Raw genomic sequence first — 27,093 nt, 5'->3', positions numbered from 1 at the left:
ACTCAACACATAAACGAATAGTAGTAAAACACTAATAAAACCATGCAACTGGATTATTATTATTATTATTATTTGTTAATCCTTGCTCGGTCAGAATGTTGTAGTGTTGACCATTACTTGCTAGTCCTGTGCTTGTGCACATATATACCGTTTTCTTCTTGGTTATTCTCTCACTCCAACACCCTTTTGAATTGCACCATATCTTCACCTATATAAAGCCTCTTTGATCTCCTTCTCTTTGCAAACCTCTTTTTCTTCTTTTGGTTGCAGTTCAAAATGGAGATTATGCGCAGCACATGTTGTGAGAACTTGAAAAGAGGTTGGAGGAGGAGAAAATACCAAAGACTTCATGGTGCAACTAGAAGCAAGAGGAAGCTTAGAATTTCAAGGCTGGAGAATATTGCAACTCGACGGGTTTGGGAATTGAAAACAATCCCAAAGCCGAGTCTGAAAATGGTTTCGCCAATCAAAATTTTGACCAAGTTTCATGGTGCTTATGTTGACATGATGATGCGATTAGTGAACAACATGGGGAAGGCTAACAACGGTGGTTTGTTTAGAGGGAAGAAGGTTGCCAAAGACCGGCATGTTTCAATCGTCTCAGGTGGTGACGAAGTCGACAGCAAATTAGTGTTGGAAATCTATAAGACGTTAGCTGCTTCTCGTGAGCTGAAAGCCCTTTGAAGCAAATGGGTGATATAATTGTTGTCAATCATTTTTCATTATCTTTCTGTGTTCTTCTGCCTTTCTATGTATCCCATTCATATTTGGTGTGGACCTTGTTAAATAGGTTGTATGCTCTCCAACATTATTTTAATTTCCGAAACTTTGTGTGATAAAACTCATATAAATTATGCCAAGTTCAATTATTCATGCCCTCCAATGACAACAAAGCCTATTTTTTTTTTTTAAAAAAAATCCATTTTATTTATCGAGGTAACATTTTAAAATACTTAATTTTTTTTTGTTAAGAGATTAAAGAAATCTAGATTCTGACTTTGTTTCTTTGACATTATCAATATATACAAATGAAAGCGCTCTCATAACTATTCTTGGAATAGTTCAAGCTCTCTCTTTTTCTCTTTCTCTCTCATAAAAAAGAAAAGGCACAAAGCTCTCTTTGTGCACTCCCTTTTGTTAGGAGGGGGTGTCAGCCAGTTTGCCCCTACACTAGTTTGAGTTTGTTTTTCTTTTTCTTTTAAAAGTCTCAAATTTTTTCAAAAATTGAATTTTTCAATATTTATTTAGTAAATGTTTTATAGGTGTACCATTTACCATATCTATTGTAGAACACATTTTAATGCCATGTTACTTGTAATAATTAATAATATTAAGCATAAAAATAAATAAATATTCAAAATTATATACGATTATATTAATTTGTTGTATTTGGGGGTTAATTCCGAATGGTTGAGGAGGATTAATGAGAAGCAACAAGATGGAGGTGGGCTTTGACTTCGCCTAAATTTTATTCGAGATAATAATGAAAAAAAGGGTGATGGTAGGCTGAAATGGGGAGAAGGTAGGCGGAGGAGTGTGAATAATGGGAAATGCACTTTAGCTAATGGTACAATATTTTTGTCTCTTTATTTCTATTTTCTCTTTTTTGCGCCTCTCTTTCTCTCCCTTTTTCGGTTTCCCTAACTTGCCAAGGGCCATCCTACAAGGACGAAAGGGTCAGATTTGGGCGTAGCTGATGTTGAGTCAACAATTGGAGCCAAATTGGGCCATAATACTACCAATCTGACAAGGGGAAAAAGATTAGGGTTTCATGTTTTCTACGAAACCTAATCTCTTCCCCCTATCAGATGAACAACAGGGCTGATCTAGCTCGAGTTATTGTCGACTGGGGCATTTCAGCCATCTACGGTCATGATTAGTCCCTAGTTAGCGAGAGAGAAGGAGGGAGAAAAAGGGAGAAAATAAATACATAAATGAAAAAGAAATAAATTAGAAAGAAAATGGAAAAAAATCCACATACTCAATTTTCACAAATGTCAATTGACATGTGTCACTAATAGGCACTTAATGCCAAATTTAAAAAATAAAACATTAAAAATGTTGGTCTCAAAGGAATTTTAGAAACTTCATAACCATATACAAGAAAGGATTTAAGAAATAATGAGAATAATAAGAGAGTAGTTTACCAAGAAAGGAAGAGTTAGGAGAAATGGATAATACAAAGCTATTTATAATCGTTTGGTCCTCTCTAGCGTATATCCATTATCTTGACAATCCTTGTTGAGGATTGAAAACCTAACTTGACCAAACCAATGAAATAAGCTTTCATCAAGTTTTTACAAAGTGAATTATCCCAAGATCAAATCTTAAGTTTTACATACCTAACATGTGCTTTAGGCACTCAACTTAAAACTAATGAGTGATTACACTCTCATAAATCAAAGGTAACAACTTCAAAATGTGAAACTTGATCAAAACACATCTTTTACAACATTATTTCTCTTTCTAAAAGATAAGAGCTAAGCAGAAAGAGTAAAAATAAACTAGAGATAAGTTGTTCACAATTTGCAAGCAAATTCCTTTCAATATGATCTTTTTAGATGGTTTGAAGTCTTTCCCTTCAACTCTTAGTACATTTAAAAAATCTAGCATTTCATGCCAAATTTGCCCATTGGATGTGTTAGAAATTGCAGCACACTTGAGATTTACATGACTTGTAGAGTTGTTTGACATCTTAGGTAATTGCTTAAGCCTCTTTATTAGTTCAACTAACTAGTTGAAATCTTAAACTCCATTCTTCATGTTAATCTCATGACCAAGGTTCTTTGATTTATTTTAGTAGTCTACTTTAGGCTTTTAAAGTCTTGAAATGATTCTAGACATGAACATTTAGTCGATTGGCCTTTTTTTTGGGCTAGCTTTTAGTTTTTGTTTTCATGGCATTAATTGATCCATGTTAATTGATTAACCTCACTAAATTAGCCTTATTCTCTTTCATCTTTAATCTACTTCTACCACGACATGAATCCGAGTCATGACAAGCACAAGGACAAAGTAAGCAAGCCCACCAAGCCAAAGCAAGCCTCAAAATCTGATAAATGGATAAACAAAAATACCTAACATGATATTAATAATAAGGGGACTCGCCTCAAACTGATGTTCATAATATATATATATATAATGAAATCATTCAATATGCTCCATGCCTCGACAAGAAGTTCAGATGCACAACTTATGCTCAATTCATTCAAATAATAAGTACACTCATGGTACAATATACAGACATATGCCATCTCGTAGCTAATATAGTAATGTTCTAATCATCAAATGATAAATAAATTGACTTGTATAAACATTAAACAGACAGACAAATAGCAGAGTGGACCTAAAAGTATGGAAGTGCCTATCAAATGCCTTTAAGGGACCTATCAAAACAAGGTTGGAGACTTTCTCCAAATACAAAGTGTCATGACCAAATTTTAAGAGTCATGATCGGCATAAGGGCCTATATGCGTATAGCCCATTAAACCCAAACAAGCCTTATTCATCTCATTTATAAACTGAAAGCATTCAAAATACACATGTGGCTATTAGTATAACACCATATCATGCCATTCACACTACCTAAAAAATACGTAAATAGCATGTTTTCATTTATAAGCATCAACATATTCACATCATAAATAGTTCAACACATTTCTCATGCTCTTTAACAACCATGGTCTTATAATCAATAACATTATAAACATTTGCACCTCTTCCAGTGCCCAACAAGGGTATCATATAACATGTGTAAATGAACATAAGTATTCTCAATTTTATTTACATAACGTATGTCTCAATATAATAAAAGCATAAACATAAGGACTTATGTCACATATCGTTTATAAGGGCTATGGTCGACGAAAAGACCTATTTGGGTATGGCTCACTAGACCCAAGCAAGCCTTTTACTCATCAATTACACATTGTTCATACATATCATCATTGATATCATCATGAAAACTATTGCGCCATCACGACGTGGTGGAATGCTACATCACAACGTATGGAAACGCTAATAAAACTCTTTAAAATGAAGCCGATTTTCATATCTCATGCAATTATCTCATTATAAATATAAGCACCTTAAGCACAAATAAGGCTCTCGAGCCAACATAAACATTTAACTATTAAAACATTTAAAACATGAAAATCATAATGCCACTTGTGGTTACATGCTCATAAGAAATATCCAATATCACATAATAGTAACATAAAGATTGACTCATCAGCAAAACATGACCCAACCCTCTAGGCTTTAAAATTGTTGCTAAAACACCTACCAAAGAAGAATGGAATTTCATCTTTCTGACAAGGGTATCAAGCTCATCACTGATTTACAAAAAAAAAAAAAAAGAAACTAATGTGTGAGTAAAAAATCTCACTGACTAAATACAGGGAAAGGGACAAGCCGTAGAGGAAAAGTTGTTAGCTTTAAAATGATTATAGTTTTGATTATGACAAAAAGATCCTAATTTACTTGAATATTATTTGAGTAATTCTTGACAAGTCCTTAAAATGATTTAACTCTTGTACACTTGTTCTTTCATGATAACAAGCTTATTTATCTTAGTTATGTAAATTCTTGAAGTCATTGAATTTTCACTTGCTTAACAAATGTCTACAAGCTTGAATGACTTAATTATATGATTGTTAAATTTGCTTGAAAGACTTCTATTTATGATCCTTCTAACATTTATCTTTGAGATGTTGAAGTTGCAAGATAGGTTTTAAAATTATGAAGTTCACCTTAGAGCATTCAAAGAACACCAAGGTTATCACAAGCCAAGAAATTCATTCTCAACTCAACACTTGATCACACGGAAGAACCAATGAACTTCTAAATCCTTTATCACATAATTGACTAATACTTAGTAAATTATGCTTTAAGCCTTTAACCAGCAACACATGACTAATTTGAATTTAGGAATTATTACCAACCGTACTTATACCATGAATTCTTCCTTTTGAATCATCTCCAAAGGATACGGTTCCTCCCTTTCTCTTATTCAGCTGAGCAAACAGCATTTCATGTCCTGTCATGTGCCGTGAACAGCCACTGTCCAAGTACCAAGGCTATTTCTTCTTGAGTTGAGCTTTTGAACATGTCTTCTTTAAGTCCAGCTCAATGTGTTTTAGGTTTTGATTTTTAGTTAAATTGGTAGTTTTAGTTAGTTAAATGTGTTTAGAAATTAAATTGGGCAAGAAAGCATTAAATTTTCACAATACCACCCTTGGCTGAATCTGCAATGAGTTATAATGATGATGATCTGATTTTTATTCTAAGAGAAATGAAGAGAAAATGATGAAAAATGGTTAAATGTGATAGAAAAACAAAGTAGAAAATTTACCGAGTTAATGTCCCATTTTTGGCTGAATTTTCCAAGGAAGAGAGTGAGCTGATTTTGGTGATTTTAGAGGAATATTGGCTGATAATTAATGGTTAGAAAGGTTGGAGAGAGAATGGGATAATTTAGAGCTAAAATGGAGCGCGTTAGTAATTTATCGGGTAAAGTGCCAAAAATAGGTTAATACCGCGTTTAAGCCATTTTTGGCTATTGTATTTCATACCATGCATTAGTATAGGATTTAAGTCAAATATATAGTGATTTAGCATTAATGTGATGAATTGAGTAAATTTGTGCAATGTGTCTAGGAGGAGAGCCTTCCGGTAAAGGTAAGGAAATCGTACCCGATGAGTAGTTATCGGGGCACCTAAAAAGTAATTAGTTTGTACAAATGGTGAGTAAACTTATTATTATTGTAAATTATCTAGAGTTTATTTTTAAATGCTCTTTATGTATTTTATGAAATGAAAACGATATTAAAACGAGATTTTTGATGTTTTACAAATAAATGTGACAAATAAAGATATATTGTGTTGATTATGAAATTGAGTAATTAGAGGCTGCCAATTATTTTGAAATATATATTTTCCTATGAATAGCTTATGAAATATGAGTATATGTGGCTATATTTGATAAATTGCATTGGGAATTTATGAAAGTTATTTTTACTATGCAGACTGGGTAAATAAATAAAAGCCACGTTATACTGTCGAAATTTTATTAAAATTGATAGGTTTAGTCACTGCAGTGACGGGTTTTCATGGATTGCCTATTAGAGGGGCACGGTAAACTCGGTTATATAGTTACTCCGGTTGTAGAGGCGAGGAGGGTAACTTCCGAGGTAGTATTAGAGCTCACTTCACGTCGAACCCCCACGTGAATATGTAACTCGGCCAACGCCAAGGAACGGCTTGTTTTAAAAATAAAAATGTGTTTCACATGTAAATGTTATAACAACCTTGGCGGACTCGGTTAGATACCTCGGCCAAGGTATCCCCGAGGATTAGTTTTGGCTTGAGCCTTGTTTTCTTTTATAAAAGACATAAGCCTTAACAACTATTTTGGTAAATTACAAATATTTTATGGTTTAAGAAATAAATTGAAAACATTATGAAATGGTTTGTGATTTGTTGTTTAAACTTGCTTTCCTGTTACTCGCCTTTAGATATTTATGATAATGTCTGTTTACTCATTGGGATTGCAAAATCTCACCCACCTCATTTCCAAACATTTCAGGTCAGTGGTAGCTTGTAGATACCCTATTTTGTAGAGGATTCCAGTTGACATCTCTACCACACAGACAGTAGGTTTCTAGCACCAACACTAGGTGTATTTTGGGCCACTTGTCATTGTAACCATTATTGTACATTATAACTTAGTAAATTTTTGTATGTATGAATGTATTTTACTTACACATTACAAAAGATTTCTTACACGTGTTTCTATAAATATTGTTTTATATAAAAATGCTATATTTTAATCAATATTTTGAATAGTGATATTTGTCTATAAATCCTTTTAAAAAAAATTCTTTGAATTTATTTGAGCTGAAAATGACCGGTAATTGTTTTAAATGGAATGTTTAACAACGATTGCTCACAGGAAAGGAAAGAAACTGATATGTAAGCCTTACGGGGTTCTTGTTGGCATTTCGAGTAATGAGTGTCAATCGGAAAGTCGCGACGGTTGTCATAGGCCCGAGGGAGGTTTCGGGTCGTGACAAAAATACCTATGATCACTTACTTTGATCTAGATGGTACAAGATGAAGTGTTGAACTCTATTATAAAGATTGGCGTTTAAGTGCAATAAGGTGCAGTGAAGCTTTTCTGGTTTTTTCTACTTTTTATAGCTCAAATCTCATTCAAGGCTTCAAAAAACTTGTTTCTCATTGTTGGAAGACACTTTTATACTTGGAGATGCAACTCTGATGGCAGTTTGACAGTTTATGGCCGTTAAAAACAGTTGAGAATGAGTTCTAACTGTTAATCTGTCTTGTAGTGCTCTGGTTCAAATTGCAGATAGAGGCCTCTTAATCGATTAACTTGGTTGACTAAGTTGGTTCTGTTTCTAGTTTGCAGATTTTGGCAAAGAGCACTTAGTCGACTGACTTGGTTGACTAAGTTGGTTCTGTTTCTCAAACTCTTCAACCTGCCATTTCTCCAATTTGAAATTTGGTCAACCAATGTTCTTCCTTGTTTCACCAATAAGCTTCCTCCTTGTTATTTAGTTACATCTTGTTGATTTTAACCCTCTTTTTCTTTCAAAAATACTCTTTAAAAAGTCAATTAATTAATTTCATATATTAATTTTCTACACACTCAAGTAAAGGTATTAGACACAAACAAATAGGAATGTTTTATTACCATAAAAAACTAATGGAGCCAACAAAGGAAAGAACAAGTAATGAACAAAAACAGTACCTCAGTAACTGATTATCAAGGGACCTTAATTAGCTAAGGCATGCTTGTGTGATAAGTTGAAGCAAAACAGAACTATTCTAATCGGTTAAAAGGTCTGGTTAATCAGTTCGAACATAAGGTCCTAGTATCTTCAAGTGCCAAAAACAAGTTTAAAAATATAGTTAACCATTGAAGGGAGCCAAAATGGAGAAGTTCAAAATTCGAATATATTCCAGCTGATTAAAGGTGATTTTAATCAGTTATGGTTGAAGGAAGAAAAGCTTCAATCATTGAGCTAACCAATTAGAGGAAGATTATTGTGAAGAGAAGTGAAAACAGAAAATTTATAATCGGTTAAAGCTTGCCATAACCAGTTAGAGGAAATCTGCTGAAGAAGAGAAGTCTTAATACAGAAAACTCTTAATCGGTCAAAGCCTTCTGTAATCTGTTAAAGTAGAGAACGCAGCAGTAGGATAGTGCAAGGCAGAGAAGTTGTAATCAGTTAGAGCTGCCTGTAACCGGTTTGCTAAAGTTTGTCTGCTTGTTTGAATTTAAATGCTAAAGAAGAAAATAATGGCTAGAAGTGCATCAGAGTTGTTTTTAACGGCTAGAAACTATTTCTAACAAAAAAATCTGACTTTCCAGGTATAAAAGGAAGCTATAATGATCAAAGAAATAAAGAGTTAAAGATTTGAAGCGAAACGAGCTACTTTGAGCAAAACGCCAAATATTCTTCACAAAAAGCACTTGTTCTTTATTTCAAACCACAAAAAATTGAGCTTAATTATAATCTGTCCAGAATTGTAGAGGAACTTAGTTGCACTTCTTTTTCTTCTTTTTCATGAGAAATTAGAGTGTGGGAAGCACTCTAAAGCTTGTTGTAAGGGATTAGAGCTTGGATTAAAAGCTCACCTTGTAAAAGCTTGGTGGAAGCTATTAATTCCACTAATTAGTGAAATTGGGTTGAAAATTCATGATTGGGAGATCAAGATAATGGATATAGGTCAAAGGGACCAAACCAATATAAATACTCCTGCATTCTCCATCTCTCTTTACCCTTCCTTACTTGGTGTCTTGTAATTTTAACAAGTTCTAGTTTTTCCCTTAATTTAGTTGATTAAGTGCTCTTCAAGCTCTAAAGGGTTAAACAAAAAAATTTTAGTGTTATTCACCACCCTCTAGCACTCCAACGAGACCAACATTTAGGTATAGTATGAAGCATGTGAAGGCATATCAGTGGTCAAAATAGAAATCATCACCTCAAGTGTTTTAGAGGACATATCATATCAGTTCTTGGTTAACATTAGCTTATTGAAATCTTAAGCCAAGGCGACATGGAGATTATGAAAAAGGTTTCATAACTCTTTATAAAGCTAATGCTATAACTGCGAGAATGAATATGAAGGTCAATAAGAGTAGACATTGTACCAAGCTCTTATCATCTCCGAGATATATGATGAGGGAATGAATTACATTGATAGATTGTATATTGAAAGGTTGTTAAAGAACCCTTTGACTCTCTTAATAATTGGGTGGCCAAGATGCATTGCTAGATACCAATCTTGGTCTATGAAATTGATTATAAATTAATTGATTGAAATTTATATTAATCAATTAAGTCATTAATCAATTCCATTGCCAACATGTTAGGAACCTAATGGGTCACACATAATGATTGCATTTGAATTAAATTGGAGAGTGATGATTTAAGTTAGACTTAAATCACATGCTAAGTAATTAATTTCTGTAAATTTAATTAAAAGGGTTTAATTAAGTTTTAGACATAATTATAAATTGTTATAATTATAAGACCTTGATTGTAAAATATAAAGAAAATTAATTTTGGTTTTAATTTCTAAGGACTTAATTAAAAGAGTTTAATTAAGTAATGAGCCCAATATTATAATGTGTTATAATATTGATGGCTTAATTGCAAAATTAAAATTATTTTAACCTAACTATAGAAGTCACATTTTAATTATTTTCTATATGAGAGTTTTTCAAAATTGAAGAAACCCTAGTTTTTGTTAGAAAAAGAAAAGCCTTTTCTCTCTTTGCCACCACTCTCTTTGTGTGAAAGAGAAAATAAGTAATTTTCAATAGAGGTTCGGTTAAGATTGTAAAAAAGAAAAGAAAAGACAATTGTTGTCGTCTTTGTTAGCACAAAATATAGTTAAAAACTCCTTCCTTTATTGAAGGTTCATGTGCAATCGTGTGTACTACCGTTGGAGGCCAAGCACTTGATTAGCTAGGTTTTTGCTCTTTGTGGTGTTCGTGGGATTGTTTCGGGAAATGACATTGTGATTGCGAAATTCTTGGCAAAGTAACTTTTTGAATAATAATTTATTTTATGCTTTTATGTGTTAATTATCACCAAGGTGATCTATGGGTAGAAGCATGTTTTGGTTGTTTAGTTATAAAGTTTTAATTTTCTTTCTATTGCGTATTTTGCGCATGTCGTCCATAGTTAAACCCATTAATTAATATCTTCTCTATGCGTAACCATACTCACAAATCGTAAAATTGTTTCGTAAGCTAGAACTTATTTTTTAAATAAACTTAAAATCTCATCAAAAAAATATATTCAAATAGATGACCGATCACATGTACAAAAAAAAAAAGTGATGACGACTCTTCTTTTATTTCAAATAAACGTGTTTTCAAATTCACAGGTCATGACATATATATATGTGTGTATGTGTGTGATTATCTAGAGAACAACAATTTTGGCCTATATGGTCAACATCATGATTTTTTTTCTTTGTTTATATATCCTTTCGGTTGATAATTTTGTTATATGCTATTACTATTTACCTTTTTTCTTTTGAAGAAATGTTACAGAGAAAGCGAAAGGTAAAAACAATATCATATGCTTTTCGCTACTTTCTTTTTGTTATTTTATTTTTCCTTTTGAAGAATTGTTATAAACCAAAAGTAAAAATAAAAACAAAAAATTAACGTCATAGTTAATTGAAACTTTAATACTACTTAATTATATAACATTATTAATCTATATAAAAAAAATTACATATTTGTCATCTAAAAAAATTACATATTTTGTGTATAATCCAAAATTTTTATTTGCTTCCATATTCAAAAGTGTTTTTTGGCTTCCAAAAACAAAAAGCAAGTAGCAGAAACGCCCTCAAACGGAAACTAAAAAACTTAAACCTTATCCTTGGCGACCTCATCACTTGGAAGATGTTCTTGCACTAACTTCCCATTTCATCATAACAAATCTTCTTCTACTCTTCAAATTTAGTCTTTGTAATAAGAATAAATATCAAATTTATCACTTTATAAATTTCATTATTATACTTTCATTGAGGTAAATCTTTGTCATTATACTTTTATTTTAACTCGAATTGAAAAAAAAATGAAAGGGTTAGTAAATGTCAAGTCACATAACTCTAAACTAGGATTTTTTTAATGAGCTTGCAATAAAAAAAAATGAAAAGAGAATGACTTGACAATCTAAAAATTTGAAGCAAATAGTGTGCAAATAATTGTCATGTGTAAATTTTTGTCCAATATGAACTTTCATGTCATAGTCACTATTTGTCTAAACTTTTTTAAACTACAAAAATAAAATATTTCATGAAATATTTCTTCCCGATTAAATTTTATCTAAAATAAATGTATATTGACAAAATTAACGCAAGTGAAGTAGAATTGAAAAATTCAACATTAAACCTTAGAATAATGTATATCCGTTTCACCTTTGCTTGGTTTCTGTCCAGTATCAGATCAAGTCCATTCACTCCCTCATTAATTTGCTTAACTGATGACAAGAATAATGATCTTTCCACTTTCTTGGCTCATTTACTCCCCAAATTTATACCAATCATTTCATTTACTAACATGAAAATAATTAACAGTAGTCTTTTATTTGTGTAGAGTTTAAAAATTTGTATTTGTACAGATGGCATGCATGTATGTACCGTTGAATCAAATACTTAAATATTTATATTAAGGTAAAAGAATAACATGTTGCGATCCAACATGAATACATGTTTTTATATTAATCTTTCTTTTATTTTATGCTACTTAACCTTATCCTTATTTGTAAAACTGCTAATAATACATATATATATATATATCTATATACTTAAAATTAAGTGAAGATTGTAAGTGAAATATTGCAAAAGTAGCCACTTACTGATATTATCTCCAACCAACTTTGTCCACTATCTTAAATCAAGGAGAGGTGCATTAGTTGGCAATGGCAGATGGCAGATGGCAGCTGGAATGTAAATTATTGGCTCAATTTATCACATAATTTCATGCACGTGGCTAATTGGAACTATGGACTTGTCACTCAAACCCTCTTTTTGACTGTTAGATCGAGAGATTGTAAATTCTTTATAATGTACAATCTTTTCCATTTTATAGAAAGAGATTCTCGATTGAACATTTCACGACCAAAAATATTTTCTTAAATGGACACCGGAATTCGACTCTCCGCAGATTCAGTGCCGTACCTCCCTCTCCGGGAACATGACGCCGATGTTTCCGACGACGCCCGGCTCAAACAGCTGGGTTACAAGCAAGAACTTAGTCGCAGCCTCTCGTATGTAATTCCTTTTCCCCTTCAAGTAATACCTTTTATCAAATCTTGAGAATTTGTTCATCTATATTTGGACTCTTTCTGCATGAATTCTCTCTTACTATTCCTGTACATTTTTGGAATATCCTTTTCTTTAATAGTTGAACTTACATTGGTTAAAGACTTAGATTAGCCTCCATTTAATCAGAAATAATGCCTTACTTATTATAACAAAAATTAAAAAAAAAAAAAAAAAAAAACAGAACCCCTCCCTGGATTCCTAGGGGCAGGAAATGGTTCCTTGTTAATCGAGGAAATGCTTGGTGGCGGTGATGTGCAGGGCGATCGCAAACTTTTCGGTGACTTTCTCAATCGTGTCAGTGATCACAGGGCTGACGACAATGTACGGAACAGGACTCACCTTTGGTGGGCCTGTTACAATGATATATGGGTGGCCCATAGTGGGCATGTTAACTTTGATAGTGGGTCTGGCAATGGCTGAGATTTGCTCTGCTTATCCCACTTCTGGTGGACTGTACTATTGGAGTGCCAAGTTGAGTGGCAAGGAGTGGGGTCCTCTGGCTTCCTGGTTCACTGGTTGGTAAGTTTCTCATAGCTTCGCCCCTTGACCCTTGCTTTCCTGTTAATTTTCCTCTATTGTTTGGAGTTTGGATCTTTCATTTGCTGTGATCTGTTTGTGCTGGACTGGATGTTTACTAATGTTTTGGTCATGCATAGTGAGCATTGGGTAGGTAGTTTCAGGTTTATAGATCTATCGATCTCTGCTATTTTTGTTATTTATGCATTTTGCTTCCAGGTTAGCCATCTCCGGAGTTGTTCACTCAAGTATTGTAAAGGCTTAAATAATAAAAAAAAGCTGCTAAATTATATCAATTATCAATTATGCAACTAAGTTTTTGTATTTTCATTGTATCCAAAAAAACTCTTTTTCTTTTGATTTTGCCCCCAAAAAAGAAATTTCATATTCTTTTATTGTATCCACATGAACTTTAATTTGTACAAAAAATTAACTACCGTCAAAATTCAATACCGATGGATATTTTTTATTCACATGATATATGATGTGACTTGATAAAAAGATCACATAAAAAGTTGAGGTATATTTTTTTTTTTTTATTTATTTTACACTTATCATATGACATATGATGTAACTTGATGATAAAGTCACATGAGGAGATAAAGTGTATTTTTTCTTTTTTCTCCTTTTACACTTGTCATATGATATGATGTGACTTAATAATATGATAATTTTAATTATCGCGAAACTATATCATCAAGTCACGTTATATGTCATGTGAATAGAAAATATTAATTGATATTAAATCTAACGGTCATTAATTTTTGTTACAAAATTAAGGACTTATGTGTTTACAATAAAAGAGTAAAGATTTTTCTGAATACAAATCTAAACACTAAGATTTCTTTGGATACAAAAATATATAGGACTCAGGTGCATAAACCAATATAGTTCAAGAGCTTTTTTATTATTTAAGCTTATTGTAGAACTTCAGTGTTACAGGTTTAGACCTGAGATTTGTTAACTAGATTAAAAGATGGAAAACTACAACCTGATTCAATTATGATGCACCTTACCACTTCAATTTAATATGCTATTATTTATCAAAAGATGCAAACTTCACCCCACGTTTCATGCATAGGCCTCTTTTTTAGCAAAACCTAAGCCCAAAACAAAGACCAATTTTTTTTAATAGTAAAAGATTTCATTAAATCATAGGTGTGAAAAACTCACTACCCTGAAATAAATTCTAAACAAAACATCCTCAGAAGGGCGAGGTTTGATTGGTATATCCACTTGTTTGCAATACCCATCAAAACTCAACATCACTTAACCTGGAGACAAGGCATCCTATACAAAAAAGCAAAAACCCCACAAACAGAAGGGGAAGATCACAAGCATCACATTACAGTCAAACATAACCCTTGCATACAAAATAACAAAAAGCATCTCATTGAACCATAAATCATCAGAAAACCAAAATCAGAAACCAACCCAGCCCAAGGCACTACATTCAGCAAGAACAGGAGAGGAGCAAGCATACTCATATCACTTGACCACCAACTTTATTGTCAAAGAACACACAACAGTCTGCGTATCCCTTGCTTTTTAAAACACACAGAACGTGTTCTGACCAAGATTTGTTGCGTTCTTAGCGAGTATGTCAGCCTCTTGATTCATCTCCCGCGGAACATGTCTTATTTCCCACAATCCCAACTGTTCTTCAACTCTTTCAATTAGTATCATCCATTTACGCAACCACCACGGCATCTGGGCTCAATTTTTGACCCAATACATAACATTACTAGCATCACTTTCAATGATCAGCATATGGCTTCCTTTCCATTTTGATGTAGCGAAAATGAAGATAGCTTCATTCACAGCCATGATCTCAGCTTGGGAAGAGTCAACCTTACCAATCGGTTTGGAGAAGACGATCTTAACGTCCCCTGATTCATTCCTCATAATTCCATCTATACTTGCTAGTCCGAGACACCCTTTTGCCGAGCCATCAACATTAAATTTCACATATCCCTGTGGAGGTGCAATCTAGTTTGTACCTTTCTTAACTCTTTTATGTTTGTTCTTCCCATAGCTACCTACCGAGGGATCGAAGAATACATCCGAGATTGACCCATAATCCATAGGCCATTTAGAGTTAGCCCACGATGTGATTCTAAACTTGACCAGCTCCCAACATTGGTATTCATCCCATTTCTTCCTTTAAAAAACCACATCGTTTCTATTTTTCTAGATTGTCCACACAATAGCATAATAGGCCAATTTCCACAACCTACAGTCATACTTACCAATAACACAGTCATTCCATGATACAAAGAAAGATTTAACAGTTTCAAGGGCCACCCACTTAATGTTGAACAACTTACACCACATTCCCCAAATCTTCCAAGATTCAGCACATCTGATAAAGAGGTGATTGCATGTCTCTTTTTCATGCTCACAAAAAACACACAAATCATAAATATCTTTTAGCATTCCCTTGTCTGCCAGTTCAACTTTGACTCCAACTTTCTCAAACAACAGTTGCCAAACAAAAGCTTCAATACGGTGAGGGGCCACTCCAGACCAAACCTCTTTCCATATTTTACTCTCTTCGCTGTTCGTATTAAGCACCATTTTACAGAATGATTTGGTAGTATACCTACCATTAGTTTCGCATTTTCATATTAGGGCATCCTTCATTTCCTTACTAAGCTGAACCTTATTCAAGGTGTCCCTTAACTCATACCACTGGCTCCTTTCCCAATAGAACAAAGTCCTTCTCAGCGGAATGTCCCATTTCCATACGTTCCCTGCTCACTTCCCAAAATCAGCCACTTTACCACACTTGTTTGAGCAAAGCGCATAAATCTGAGGAAAAGCATCTACAAGGACAACTCCTTCAATCCACTCATCCTTTCAAAACTGTATATTTTGACCATTGCCTATACTGTAGCCTAAATTAGATGTGACCTGCAAGGAAAACTTGTTAGTAATAATGAGGGGATTAAGAATTTTTTTTTTCCATTGGCTAGAAAAGTTCCTGTTTACTCTCGTGTTTGGCATAAGGATGGATGGATCACTGTTGGTCTTTTCTGCTATCACCTCCCGCCATAGACTCCCTTTTTCATTCCTGTATCTCCAAATCCATTTGTTGAGGAGGGCTCTATTTTGGACTTCCAAATCAATAATTTCTATCCATCCACTGTCTCTATAATTATTGACAATCTCCCACTTAATATAATGAATTTTTTTCTTATCATCACTGTTTCCCCATAAAAACTTTCGCTGCAACTTATCAATTTTGATCTTGATAGCACACGAAAGGTGAAACAGAGACATGTAATAACAAGGCAGATTTGCCAAGACTGATTTTAATAAAGTAATACAACCTCCCATCGACAAATATTTCATCTTCCAACCTGCCAGCTTACTTTCCACCTTTTCAATGATAGGTTTCTAAAAACTCATTGAGTTATGATTAATGTCCAACGGTAAACCAAGGTAAATAGTAAGGGTTCTACCCACTTTGCAATTGATAACTCTTGTCCATTTTTCAACCATATGCTCCTTGATTCCAATACCCAGCAGCTGACTCTTTTGGTAATTAATCTTGAGTCCTGAGACACTTTGGAAGCACTTCAAGATTCTTTTAGGACCCAACAATTCGTCTAGCTCATTATTACAAAACAGCAGAGTATCGTCAGCAAACTGTAAATGAGAAATACGAAATCCACGTTTCGCAATTTGCACTCCTTTGCATTTACCACTCACTTCAACCTTCTTTATCATACAACTTAGAGCTTCCACAATGATGATAAAAAGGAAAGGGGATAAAGGACAACCTTGGTGAAGTCCCCTTTTCATTTTAAATTATCTCGTCGGAGATCCATTCACCAGAATTGACACCATAGCCGAGCTGACACATTCTCTAACCCACATCCTCCATCAGTCACCAAATCCCATTTTCCTCATAATCAAGTCAAGAAAACTCCAACTAACGCAGTCGTAAGTCTTTTCAAAGTCGATCTTGAACATCAAACCCCCTTTCCCTTTTTTAAAAGCATTAAAGACTTCATTTGCCAAAAGAGAACAGTCTAGAATTTACCGACCCTACACAAATGCAAACTGGTTTCTGTCGATAATTTCTTCCACAACTCATTTCACTCTGTTAACTAGAGTTTTTGCCACAATCTTGTAGACACATTCGACTAAACTTATCGATCGGTAGTCATTTAAATCTGTTGGGCTTTGAACCTCAAAACAAAGACCAATTAACCCAAATAGTCTCTAAAGTTCTTGGTCCCCCTACTCTTGGGAGATTGTTTGAAAGATCTCCTAATTCTTATGCGTTAGAGGTGTCAAATGAGTAACATTAGGCTTTCACAGCCTGTTAAAATAAGCAACCAATGTGTTAATTGTGACAGCTCAAGAAATATTATTTAACGAGTCATGCTAACAACACCCATGAAGGCTAAGGGCATGGTCCAACCCAGCACATGACTCGTAGCTCTCATGGGTCAGGTTGGGCTTAGCATGGCACAAAAAAGCATGCCAAATTGAGCCTGACATAATATTACAATCCTAGCATGGAATCAAGAATTTCATGCCGAAGAGATTGTCACGCCCTTAACGAATAGCCATGAGGATGTTACATTTTGAGGGGGAAGTCATGAGAATGGCACACTCTCAATGGAAAATCATAAATCTCACATCAAGAAAAAATGTCGTGGTGCAAAAGGCTAACCTGTCGGTACCTAGTATGTCGTGCCAGCCTTGCACAACTCATGAAGATTGAGTGCTACGTCGTCAAACACGACCCATGGCTACATGGGCCATCCTATATCTGCCGGCCTCGGCATGCTTAATCTAGAGTCAAGCCCAGCACTACTTAATTTTTTATTTCTTTTATTTTTTTTAAAATCACTCTAAAACAGATTTTTAGATTTTCCTACAAACACTAATGGAAATTTGATTTTTTATTCAACATACTTTTATAAGCTAAGTATTTATAGTTTTTTTATTGGATTATTTATGAAAAATGAATCTTATTTTTAGAGAAAAACATGAAAAAATAGATAAAAAGTGTTGGGCCATGCTACTATAAGCCCATTTTAAACGTGAAAGGTTGTGTTGCGCTACCAAGGCCATGTGTTTATGATAATAATAATACTAAGTGTCTCCTTGGTTTGATTTTTTTTAATTTATTTATTTTTAAAAATAAAAATCAAATCAAACAAGATTTTAAAAAGTTCTTAAAATAATAACTTTTTAAAAAACAAAATCTAAAAAAAAATTTATATATAAGAAACTTTCTCTTCTTTTATTTAAAAACATGTCATCATTTCAAGAGAATTTTTCTTTTTGTTCAAAAAATATCCTTATCTATTAAAAATAATCTCAACATTACCCTCTCAAAAAAAAGTTCCATCTCTCTCAATCATCTCCCTCTTCTTTTCTTCTCTCTGCAAATCACTCCTCTCCATTATTTTAAATAGATAAAAAAATAAAGTTAAATTTTTTCCATTGTGAGCAAAAGAATTCTTGATTAATATAAAATTGTTTATTAAATACATTTTATGGTAATTTTAATCAAAATTAGAGCTTCTATAAGTTATTTTACCAAACAATTTTTAGCTTAATTTTAAAACTATTATTTTTCATAAAATTTTTATAATAGTTTTTAAGCAAAAAAAAAAAAAGAAAATGACTAAATAGGCTTTAAAAAATTTTAGGTAAGTCTTGCTCGAAGATTATCTTATTCTTATTTATAGGCAAACATATTAATATTAATCTTAATCTTAGTAGAATTTGCAAAATTGCTTTGACAAAATTAAACCTTTTCAATTATGTCCTTAGAAGTTAATACTTCTTTTTCAATTAAGTCTAACTTAATCTCTAATTTTACATTCTTACGTGTAATTCTTTAATAAATGTGACCCATTAGGTTTTAAATATATTAGCAATAAATATAAATTATAATCCTAGTCTAGTAAGGATTAGATGAATCAAACAATTTACATTCATCATCAATTCCTAATTTGATTAATTTCATATTTATAAGTTAAGATTAACATATGGTAATGTGTCATGACTACCTAATTATTAAGAGTTGTTTTTTAAAAAATAAAATCAAAGAGGTTTGACTTAACCTTTTGGTACTCAGTCTATCTGTGTAATTCAATCATTCATCATCTAATATCTTTGATAAGACATAGAGCATAGTGTAATGTTTACTCTATATTTTTCCATATCATGTTAGTTCTTGAAGGTGCCTCTTAACTCCATAATGAAATTCAAAAAACTCATTTTCCGAATCTTCGTTCTACTTGAGCCAAAAGTTTCCTTAAGTTAAGACATGTGAAGAACTAATGAGATATCTTTTTTAAATCACCTAAAGTGATGTATCCTTTATGAATCATTTATTTTTTTTAATGTTTTTATGCTATACCTAACTTTTATCCTATTGTTCATACTTGGTTAGGACTATTAAAAGTAATATCAAAGTATAGCAATTGCTACATAATTAGATAACATGATGATCTTAAGTCTAATAATTACTTAGACAATTAGTACATAAGAAGTTTTCAATAAACACTTAAATGAGATATCAAATGAAAATTAAATAGAATTCTCTTGGTGGGTCATGTTTAATTAACTTGTTTTTGTACCAAGCATCTACACTTTAATTTGGTGTAATGCTTAGAAAAGCCCTTGAACAATTTAAAAAAATTTAAGTAAGTTCTTACTTTTTTTATTACATTTAATGAAGTTTACATATTTTTATTTTGAATCAAATAGACGCTTATGACTAATGGTTAATAAATGTTAGAGGTGAGCATCCGAGCAGTTTAAACTACCCAATCAATAGTTTTCGATCAGAAACAATTTGGTCAATTAACTCTGATTGAGGACTTCGACTTTGGCGATTAATTAGCTTAGTTGTTGACCGGGGAACCCTTCCCCTTAACACTGATCGAATAATCAATCCATATTTCTCTTTTTTTATTATTATTATGATGGGAGAAATTGCATAAGTAACCCCGCTCGTTAATTCCCCCTAACTTTAACAACCTATTATTTTTTATTATTTATTAATATGAATAGGAAACTACATATGTAACCTTCTCATTAATTTCCCCCAAATTCTTGGCAACTTGGCAACCGTAGCCCTCGACTTCAAACCTTAAAATCTTTAACCCTTCTTCCCAGTCCCTTTCCTCACCTTGCTAGCTATAACCGTCAGCCTTTCCTCACCAATCGTTAAAATTTACCATGATCGATCACGGTTTGGTCGGCTTCCTTTTTGCCTCAGTTGGTGGCAGTTGATTTCGCCACTTCGACTTGGTCGATCGTGACCTCTTCCACAATTGAAATTAACAGAGCCACCCAATGCTCACCCTTAGTAATTGTTTTAATTAAAATGTCACTTATCATTTTATGTTCACGTAGCTTTGACATGAAAGGTGAAAATATCACATAACCATATCATCACATCACATAAACATGTTGGATCATCATCCATTATAATATGTCAATATATCACATTAATGCCAGGTGATATAGAATCACAAGTGACATTTTGACTAACAATTAATCAACTATTAATTATAAGGACTTATTTGACACCAAATAAAAGCACAAAGATTTTATTGAACGCAATAAAAATGATGACTTATTTGAATTTTTTTGAACAGTTTAAAAGTTTTTTTTAAGTATTATGTCGTTCATTTTAATATCCGTATACAACAATCTATGAAATTGATTGGTTATTTTATAAGTAAAAAACATAACATAATTAGTTTTTTAGTTTTTATTAATGTTTTATCTTGTTAAAGTATCGACTAAGAACTATTTAAGAGTGATGTTTTGATGTAGTAAAGATTTCATAATTATAACACGTTATAATTCTTATACAAAATATGTTCACTCCAAAAACTTTATCTTGTAAATAATAAACACATAAAATTATGTAAACTCATAAATAAAAAAACTTTTTATTATTACAATGCATAAAGTGGAAGAGTGTCAATTGTCTTGCAAGGCACACATGGACTCTATTGAGTCAATCCAAACTAGTAATGTTTTAGCTCTGCATTGTTGCATGCGTCAATTTCTAGCTTTGCCTCGTGGTTGTCATTTCCACACATAAAATCGATTTCACATTGATTTTGTAGCCATAAATTGGGTTTATGGGCATTTATTTGTTCGTTAGCTTATGAGAGAAATAATTGAAATTGAATGTTATTTGTTTGTTATAAATTAAATGTCTATTTTATTATTTAAAATATTTTAAAATAAAATTTACTTGCTGGAAATAGTAAAAAATTAATATTATTTTTTATTGAAATATTAAATGTTGATAGCATTCATTGACTTTTTGTTACATAAAAACAAAATTTATAAAAAAAAAAAAAAAAAAAACTTCAACTTAGAATGAAAAGACGTGTTGGAACCATCACCTTCCATTATTCTCGGTCAAAGAGGTTCCCTCTCCCACACGCTACCCGACAAATACACAATATTCAACACGTGTGGAATACCGTTTTCAACGTTCACCTTTTGTTTTAAAAGATTCCTTTTAATCATTCCCAGGCCATTTGCTGCACTAGCAATGCTTATTATTTTTTTCTCTTTCTATTTCAAAAAAAAAAAAGTCTTATAAGACTTATGATCTTACGAATTTCGTCTGGTGGGAGTTATTTATCATAAAATTTTAACATAATTTAATTATAATAGTTAAATTTTAATTTAAATTATATTTGTTAATAAAAATCTATATTCGTCTAAGTTAAATATTTAAAAATAGTTTTATTTATTTATTTATTTATTATGAGTTAAAATATTATAATTTTGCTGGATTCAATCAATATTTTTTAATGATTCTTATAAAATTAAGTTAGTGGGATCAAAATAGAGTAAAAAATTACATTTTTTAATAAAAATTGGGTGTAAATGTTGCATACATAAAACAAAGATATGGTATATTAAATATTGAACGTCCATTGACAGTAAACAACGTATTCAGCGCGGAGCTTAGTCAAATTTGGAAACGAATATTTGAAAGAATCATTGGAAATAGATTCTGCAGGTAGAAATAATGAGCTGCGGCATGTAACCTCCTTCACTCTCTCACCCTGATGATTTCTCCTCGAATCGAAACAAATCCGAAAGGGAAAAATCATCGAGACCCAATTATACAATCTGAAAGAAAAGTATATTTAGATGAAAATCCAATGTAAGCCAGGCGCCTCTCCTTGACTAATGATCACAAAGCTTGCTGACAAAAAATAAGTCAGCGGTCATAGGTTTCCTGTTTTATATTATTACTGCATGTTCCTTTGATAAAGAAACAAATTACAACGACAGAAGAAGCAGCGAGGGAGAGAGAGAGGGAAAGGGAGATTGGTCGTCCAGGAAGCAAGGGAACGGAGAGCTTTCGATTGGTCTTCTGGGTTGACAAAACGACCACGAACCAATCTCTTTTGGGGCTTTAAAGTCTTCCATTGTTTCATTTTGTCGTGCCAAAGATGGTTTCTGGCAGTGAAAAAATGGCTCTTCCATCTCAAACGGTTAAAAATGGCGGCGTTTTGGTTGATTCAGGCCAGTCTCGTCTCAGAGAGCTTGGCTACAAACAAGAGCTCAAGCGCGATCTATCGTAAAATCCCTCAACTGCCCTTTTCTTGTTGAATTTGGTTGAGTGTGAACTGTGAAGAGTGCCAAAATATGAGCTATCTCTCTCTTTTGTTTTTGGCTTTTGGTTTAAAATTTTTGCAGGATGTTTTCAAATTTTGCGTTTTCATTTTCGATCATATCAGTGCTGACCGGTATCACCACTCTTTACAACACTGGGTTGATTTTTGGTGGATCTGTCTCTTTGGTTTATGGTTGGTTTATAGCTGGTGGTTTCACCATGTTCGTTGGGTTATCAATGGCTGAGATCTGTTCCTCGTACCCAACTTCTGGTGGCCTTTATTATTGGAGTGCTAAGCTTGCTGGCCAAAATTGGGCACCCCTTGCCTCTTGGCTCACAGGCTGGTAAATATATGTATTTTTTTCCTTTGGCTAATTTGATAATTTATCATATACACTTCACAACGTTATTGCTTCTGTCTTAAGTTCTAATGATGGTGTTGACTTTAACGTAATCAAATTTATGAATGTTTGGGACTTTCATTGCCATAAGGAAGTTAGTGTATGGGTTTCGACTAGGCTTTTGTTGTAAATGCAGTGTCCTCCGGAATGAGATTGTCGTCTTTGATTTTGCATTGATTAGTTGTTGGTGTTAGCTTTAAAGGTATTGGCCTTAAGAATTATGGTGTTCTAGGTGTAGAAGTTTAAGCTCTTGAGTGGAGACAATTAACTGATTTTACAAGCTTGACCAGTCTTCATTAAAATTTCAATTGATAAAGATATTTTAGCATATGAGCTATATGAGATGCTCCATGTGAGTAGTTTGCTTCTCTCTTTAATTTTGTTTATAAGCAGATTTGTGTTTTGCTCTAGTTTTTCTTCTGTCATAAACAGGGTGCATACGGAATGACATAACTGTGGTGCTAGAGTGGTTGGCCAAAAATAGATTGCAACTGCTCCCCAAATTGGCCTCTTATTTATTTTTTGAAGTACTTAGGGAATGGTATCAACATATACAAAGACAGAGAATTAATTAGATAATAAATTTTCTTGTGAAAAGTATCAGCTAAGATTTAGGGCTTACTTGCTATTGTCAGAACAATTCTAAATGGTATAAGCTCAAGATGGATGCCTAAATTGTATACCACTACGAATGTTGTTTGGAATGCAGATGGAGAACAGTGAAATGGGGCATGGGACTACAGCATTCTTTTAGTATTAATCATCTAAACTGTCATTTGTTTGTCTAACACTATCACATTAATCCCCTAGTTTTGTTTCAGACTTGTGAACAAGAATATGTTCTTGGTTAAATTGTAGAAAACAATAATTAGAATGGTTCCAGATTTCTCGAATTTCGTTCTCATAATCTTATTTAATCTTCCACTTTCAATCACAAAACTGTTGTTCAAACAATTGGAACATCCTTCAGAGTCGATGCTTTCTTCATATTGATCCTTTGTGTCCCTGGACATCTGTTTTGGTTGCTTAAAAATCTAAAATGGTGTTTGCAACTCTAAGCACTGATGTAGGTGTGTACCAACCCACTACTATTTTGTATTTATATATATAAACTGTGTTCAAGATTGCATGAATATTAAATTTAGAAAAATAATGAAGCAGATGAAAGAGAGAACAGGATAGCTCCAAAATACTGGAATTGCACTGGATCAAATCATAGACTAAACTTCCTTTGAGCATGTATTATAGGTTCTAGGGATGTCCATGTCTACATTTCAGGCCCATCATAAACATATTTGACACTGCTTGAGCCTTAAAGTTTAGGCCATTATGTTCTTCTGACCTCTGTGCTTATGTGTTCCTTGCATAAGCTAAACTGCCTGGATGCAGGTTTTGTGTCTTAACAGTGTAATTCAACCTCAGTGCTTGGCATGCTTATGCCCTACCTCTCACCTGAGACCATGGGAAACGATTTTGTGTTGGTGCTCCTTTCTATATTGGGCTACTTTTTTCCGTAGATTTTAGTGAGATTCTGCATAGGAGATTGGATTAAAACCGCCCCTCTCCCCCTATAATCTGGGATTGTCTATTTACTCAGTAGGATTTTATTTCATTATTGTTTTAGAGCACACGTGCGCACACACACACATTTATCTAACTTTAGTATAATCATTGCATCTAATACAGATCATTTATATTTTCTGGCAGGTTCAACATTGTTGGTCAGGTTTGTCTTCGAAATTTGATATCTATGTATATGATGCATTCTAATATATCATGAAAAGGCCAATCTTGTTTTAAATTAGATATGAACAATAAAAAGTTCTAACCACAAAAACTACCTTTTTATATGCAGTGGGCTGTTACAGCAAGTGTAGATTTCTCACTTGCACAACTAATTTCGGTGATCATTCTCCTTAGCACAGGTGGAAAAAAAGGTGGTGGATATGAGGCGTCTAAATATGTAGTCATAGCTTTTCATGGGGCAATCCTGCTGATACATGCTATAATAAACAGTCTTCCCATTTCAGTTCTATCATTCTTTGGACAGCTGGCTGCTGCATGGAATCTCATAGGTATGAAGACATCAGGGCTTAACTTGCTTTTTCTGGCTTAAGTGATAACCCCTTTTTCAGCAAATCTTTTGTTGCTTTTAGGTGTTGTTCTTCTTATGATCCTCATTCCCTCGGTTTCAACAGAGAGGGCTAGTGCCAAGTTTGTGTTCACTCATTTCAACACCAATAATGGTGAGGGAATAAACAGTAAAGTCTATATATTTGTTCTTGGACTTCTAATGAGTCAGTACACCCTTACTGGGTATGATGCATCTGCTCATATGGTAAGTTTTTGTCTTTCTTTCATTTCTTTCTCATTAAAACACACCGTTAAAGCTGTACAAAACCAGGGCAGCTAAAAGGTTATCATGCTTCGTTTTTATCTTCTTCATAAAGATAAATGTGTTCAACTTAATGAGGGTGCCATGTAATTTTTCCACAGATGCTTCTTTGAAACTTAATTAAATGATACCTAAAAGGCATGCTATTTCTTTGGTCTCCCTTCTAAAACATGACCAACCTCAAAATTTCACCAACTTGAAAGTGTAATTAAACTTCCGCTAGATTGGCTTTTGAGTTTAATTATTTTTTCATAAATGAGTTTTATTGCATACTTTTGATCTACAAGTGAAACTAAATCATTTTGTTTATTCTCAACTTCTATTTGCAGACAGAGGAAACCAAGAGTGCTGATAAGAATGGACCAAAAGGAATAATTAGTTCCATTGGGATATCTATTATTTTTGGATGGGGTTACCTACTTGGCATCACCTTTGCAGTTACCAACATACCATTCCTTTTGAGTGAAGATAATGATGCTGGAGGTTATGCTATTGCTGAAATATTTTACCTAGCATTTAAGAATAGATATGGCAATGGCGTTGGGGGAATTATTTGTTTGGGAGTGGTTGCAATTGCCATATTTTTTTGTGGTATGAGTTCTGTTACTAGCAACTCAAGGTACGCATATTTATCTTATGTTCTTGTAAGACAAATCACCTGGATATTCTTACCTGTCAAGTGGCAACTCACTTGCACTAAATATCTGTTCTCAGGATGGCTTATGCATTCTCGAGAGATGGAGCCATGCCATTGTCATCTTTGTGGCATAAAGTGAACAAGCAGGAGGTTCCTATAAATGCAGTTTGGCTCTCTGCATTTATCTCATTTTGCATGGCACTAACGGTATGCCCATCTTAATATTCAATACAAATGTATCCTGTTTTGTTGCATTGGAGTGGTAAAATTCATTTTGTACCGCTTTAGTGAAAACCGATGAAGGTTAATGGATTAAAGGAATCCAGGTTCCTTTCATATTTTCATCTGTTGATTAACTGTTTGAGGATTTTTTTTTCTTTTCCAAGTAAACATATATAAGATGAGCTTCATTGAAATCAAAAGAGCCAAGGCCTTTATTATGGTCAAACTAATAGATGGAACTATGTCTCTTGAAATCTATTTATCATTCTTTAACTGCAAATAATGTTGCCTTTGTGTTCTCAATCTCTTGCAGTCTCTTGGAAGCTTGGTGGCATTTCAGGCCATGGTATCTATTGCAACAATTGGACTCTACATTGCTTATGCCCTACCAATCTTCTTCCGGGTGACTTTGGCACGCAAATCCTTCAGGCCAGGACCCTTCAACCTCGGCCGCTTTGGGATCTTGGTTGGTTGGCTTGCAGTCATTTGGGTGGCAACCATCTCAGTCCTCTTCTCATTGCCTGTTGCCTATCCAATCACCTCTGAGACACTCAACTACACTCCTGTTGCTGTTTGCGGTTTGCTCGTTCTTACTGTTTCTTCTTGGATCATTAGTGCTCGGCATTGGTTTACAGGTCCCATAACCAACATAGATAAATGAAATTGTATACGTATGCACTGAATTTTAGATTTCAGCGTCTTAGGATCGACATGATCATTAGAATTTAATCTTTTCTCATCAAGCTCTGGCAATAAAACTTTTGTAGAATTTCCCAATATTCTTAGTAGTTCAAGAAATTTGATTTAGTTGTGTTCATGACTTGATGACCTTACAGCGCAGAAAATATATTGCTTCTTTGATCAGAAATAGCTAATGGAAATGAGTCTCTCATAATTTTCACCTTGTTGC

At 33.4% G+C, this 27,093-nt stretch overlaps 2 protein-coding genes across 3 annotated transcripts; both read left to right on the top strand.

The window, feature by feature from the left end:
- Positions 1–276: 276 nt before the first annotated feature.
- LOC148764164 (uncharacterized) lies at positions 277–684 on the top strand. Its single transcript, XM_088803547.1, has one exon. It carries the CDS (start codon positions 277–279, stop codon positions 682–684), a length of 408 nt encoding a protein of 135 aa, XP_088659673.1.
- Positions 685–12,144: 11,460 nt separating this feature from the next.
- LOC18609138 (bidirectional amino acid transporter 1) lies at positions 12,145–27,000 on the top strand. Of its 2 annotated transcripts, none has more exons than XM_018115500.2 (8): positions 12,145–12,320; positions 12,637–12,897; positions 24,637–24,655; positions 24,785–25,004; positions 25,086–25,267; positions 25,654–25,943; positions 26,039–26,168; positions 26,497–27,000. In XM_018115500.2, exons 1-8 carry the CDS (start codon positions 12,190–12,192, stop codon positions 26,842–26,844), a joined length of 1,581 nt encoding a protein of 526 aa, XP_017970989.2. In that variant the 5' UTR covers positions 12,145–12,189; the 3' UTR covers positions 26,845–27,000. The 2 variants fall into 2 exon arrangements, with proteins under 2 accessions (XP_017970989.2, XP_017970990.2); XM_018115501.2 differs by lacking the exons at positions 12,145–12,320; positions 12,637–12,897 and adding exons at positions 21,966–22,492; positions 22,612–22,872.
- Positions 27,001–27,093: the final 93 nt, after the last annotated feature.

The sequence above is a fragment of the Theobroma cacao genome, chromosome 2, assembly GCF_053813885.1.
Source record: "Theobroma cacao isolate CCN51 chromosome 2, ASM5381388v1, whole genome shotgun sequence".
Lineage (NCBI taxonomy): Eukaryota > Viridiplantae > Streptophyta > Magnoliopsida > Malvales > Malvaceae > Theobroma > Theobroma cacao.
This window is presented reverse-complemented; position numbering and strand designations above follow the sequence as displayed.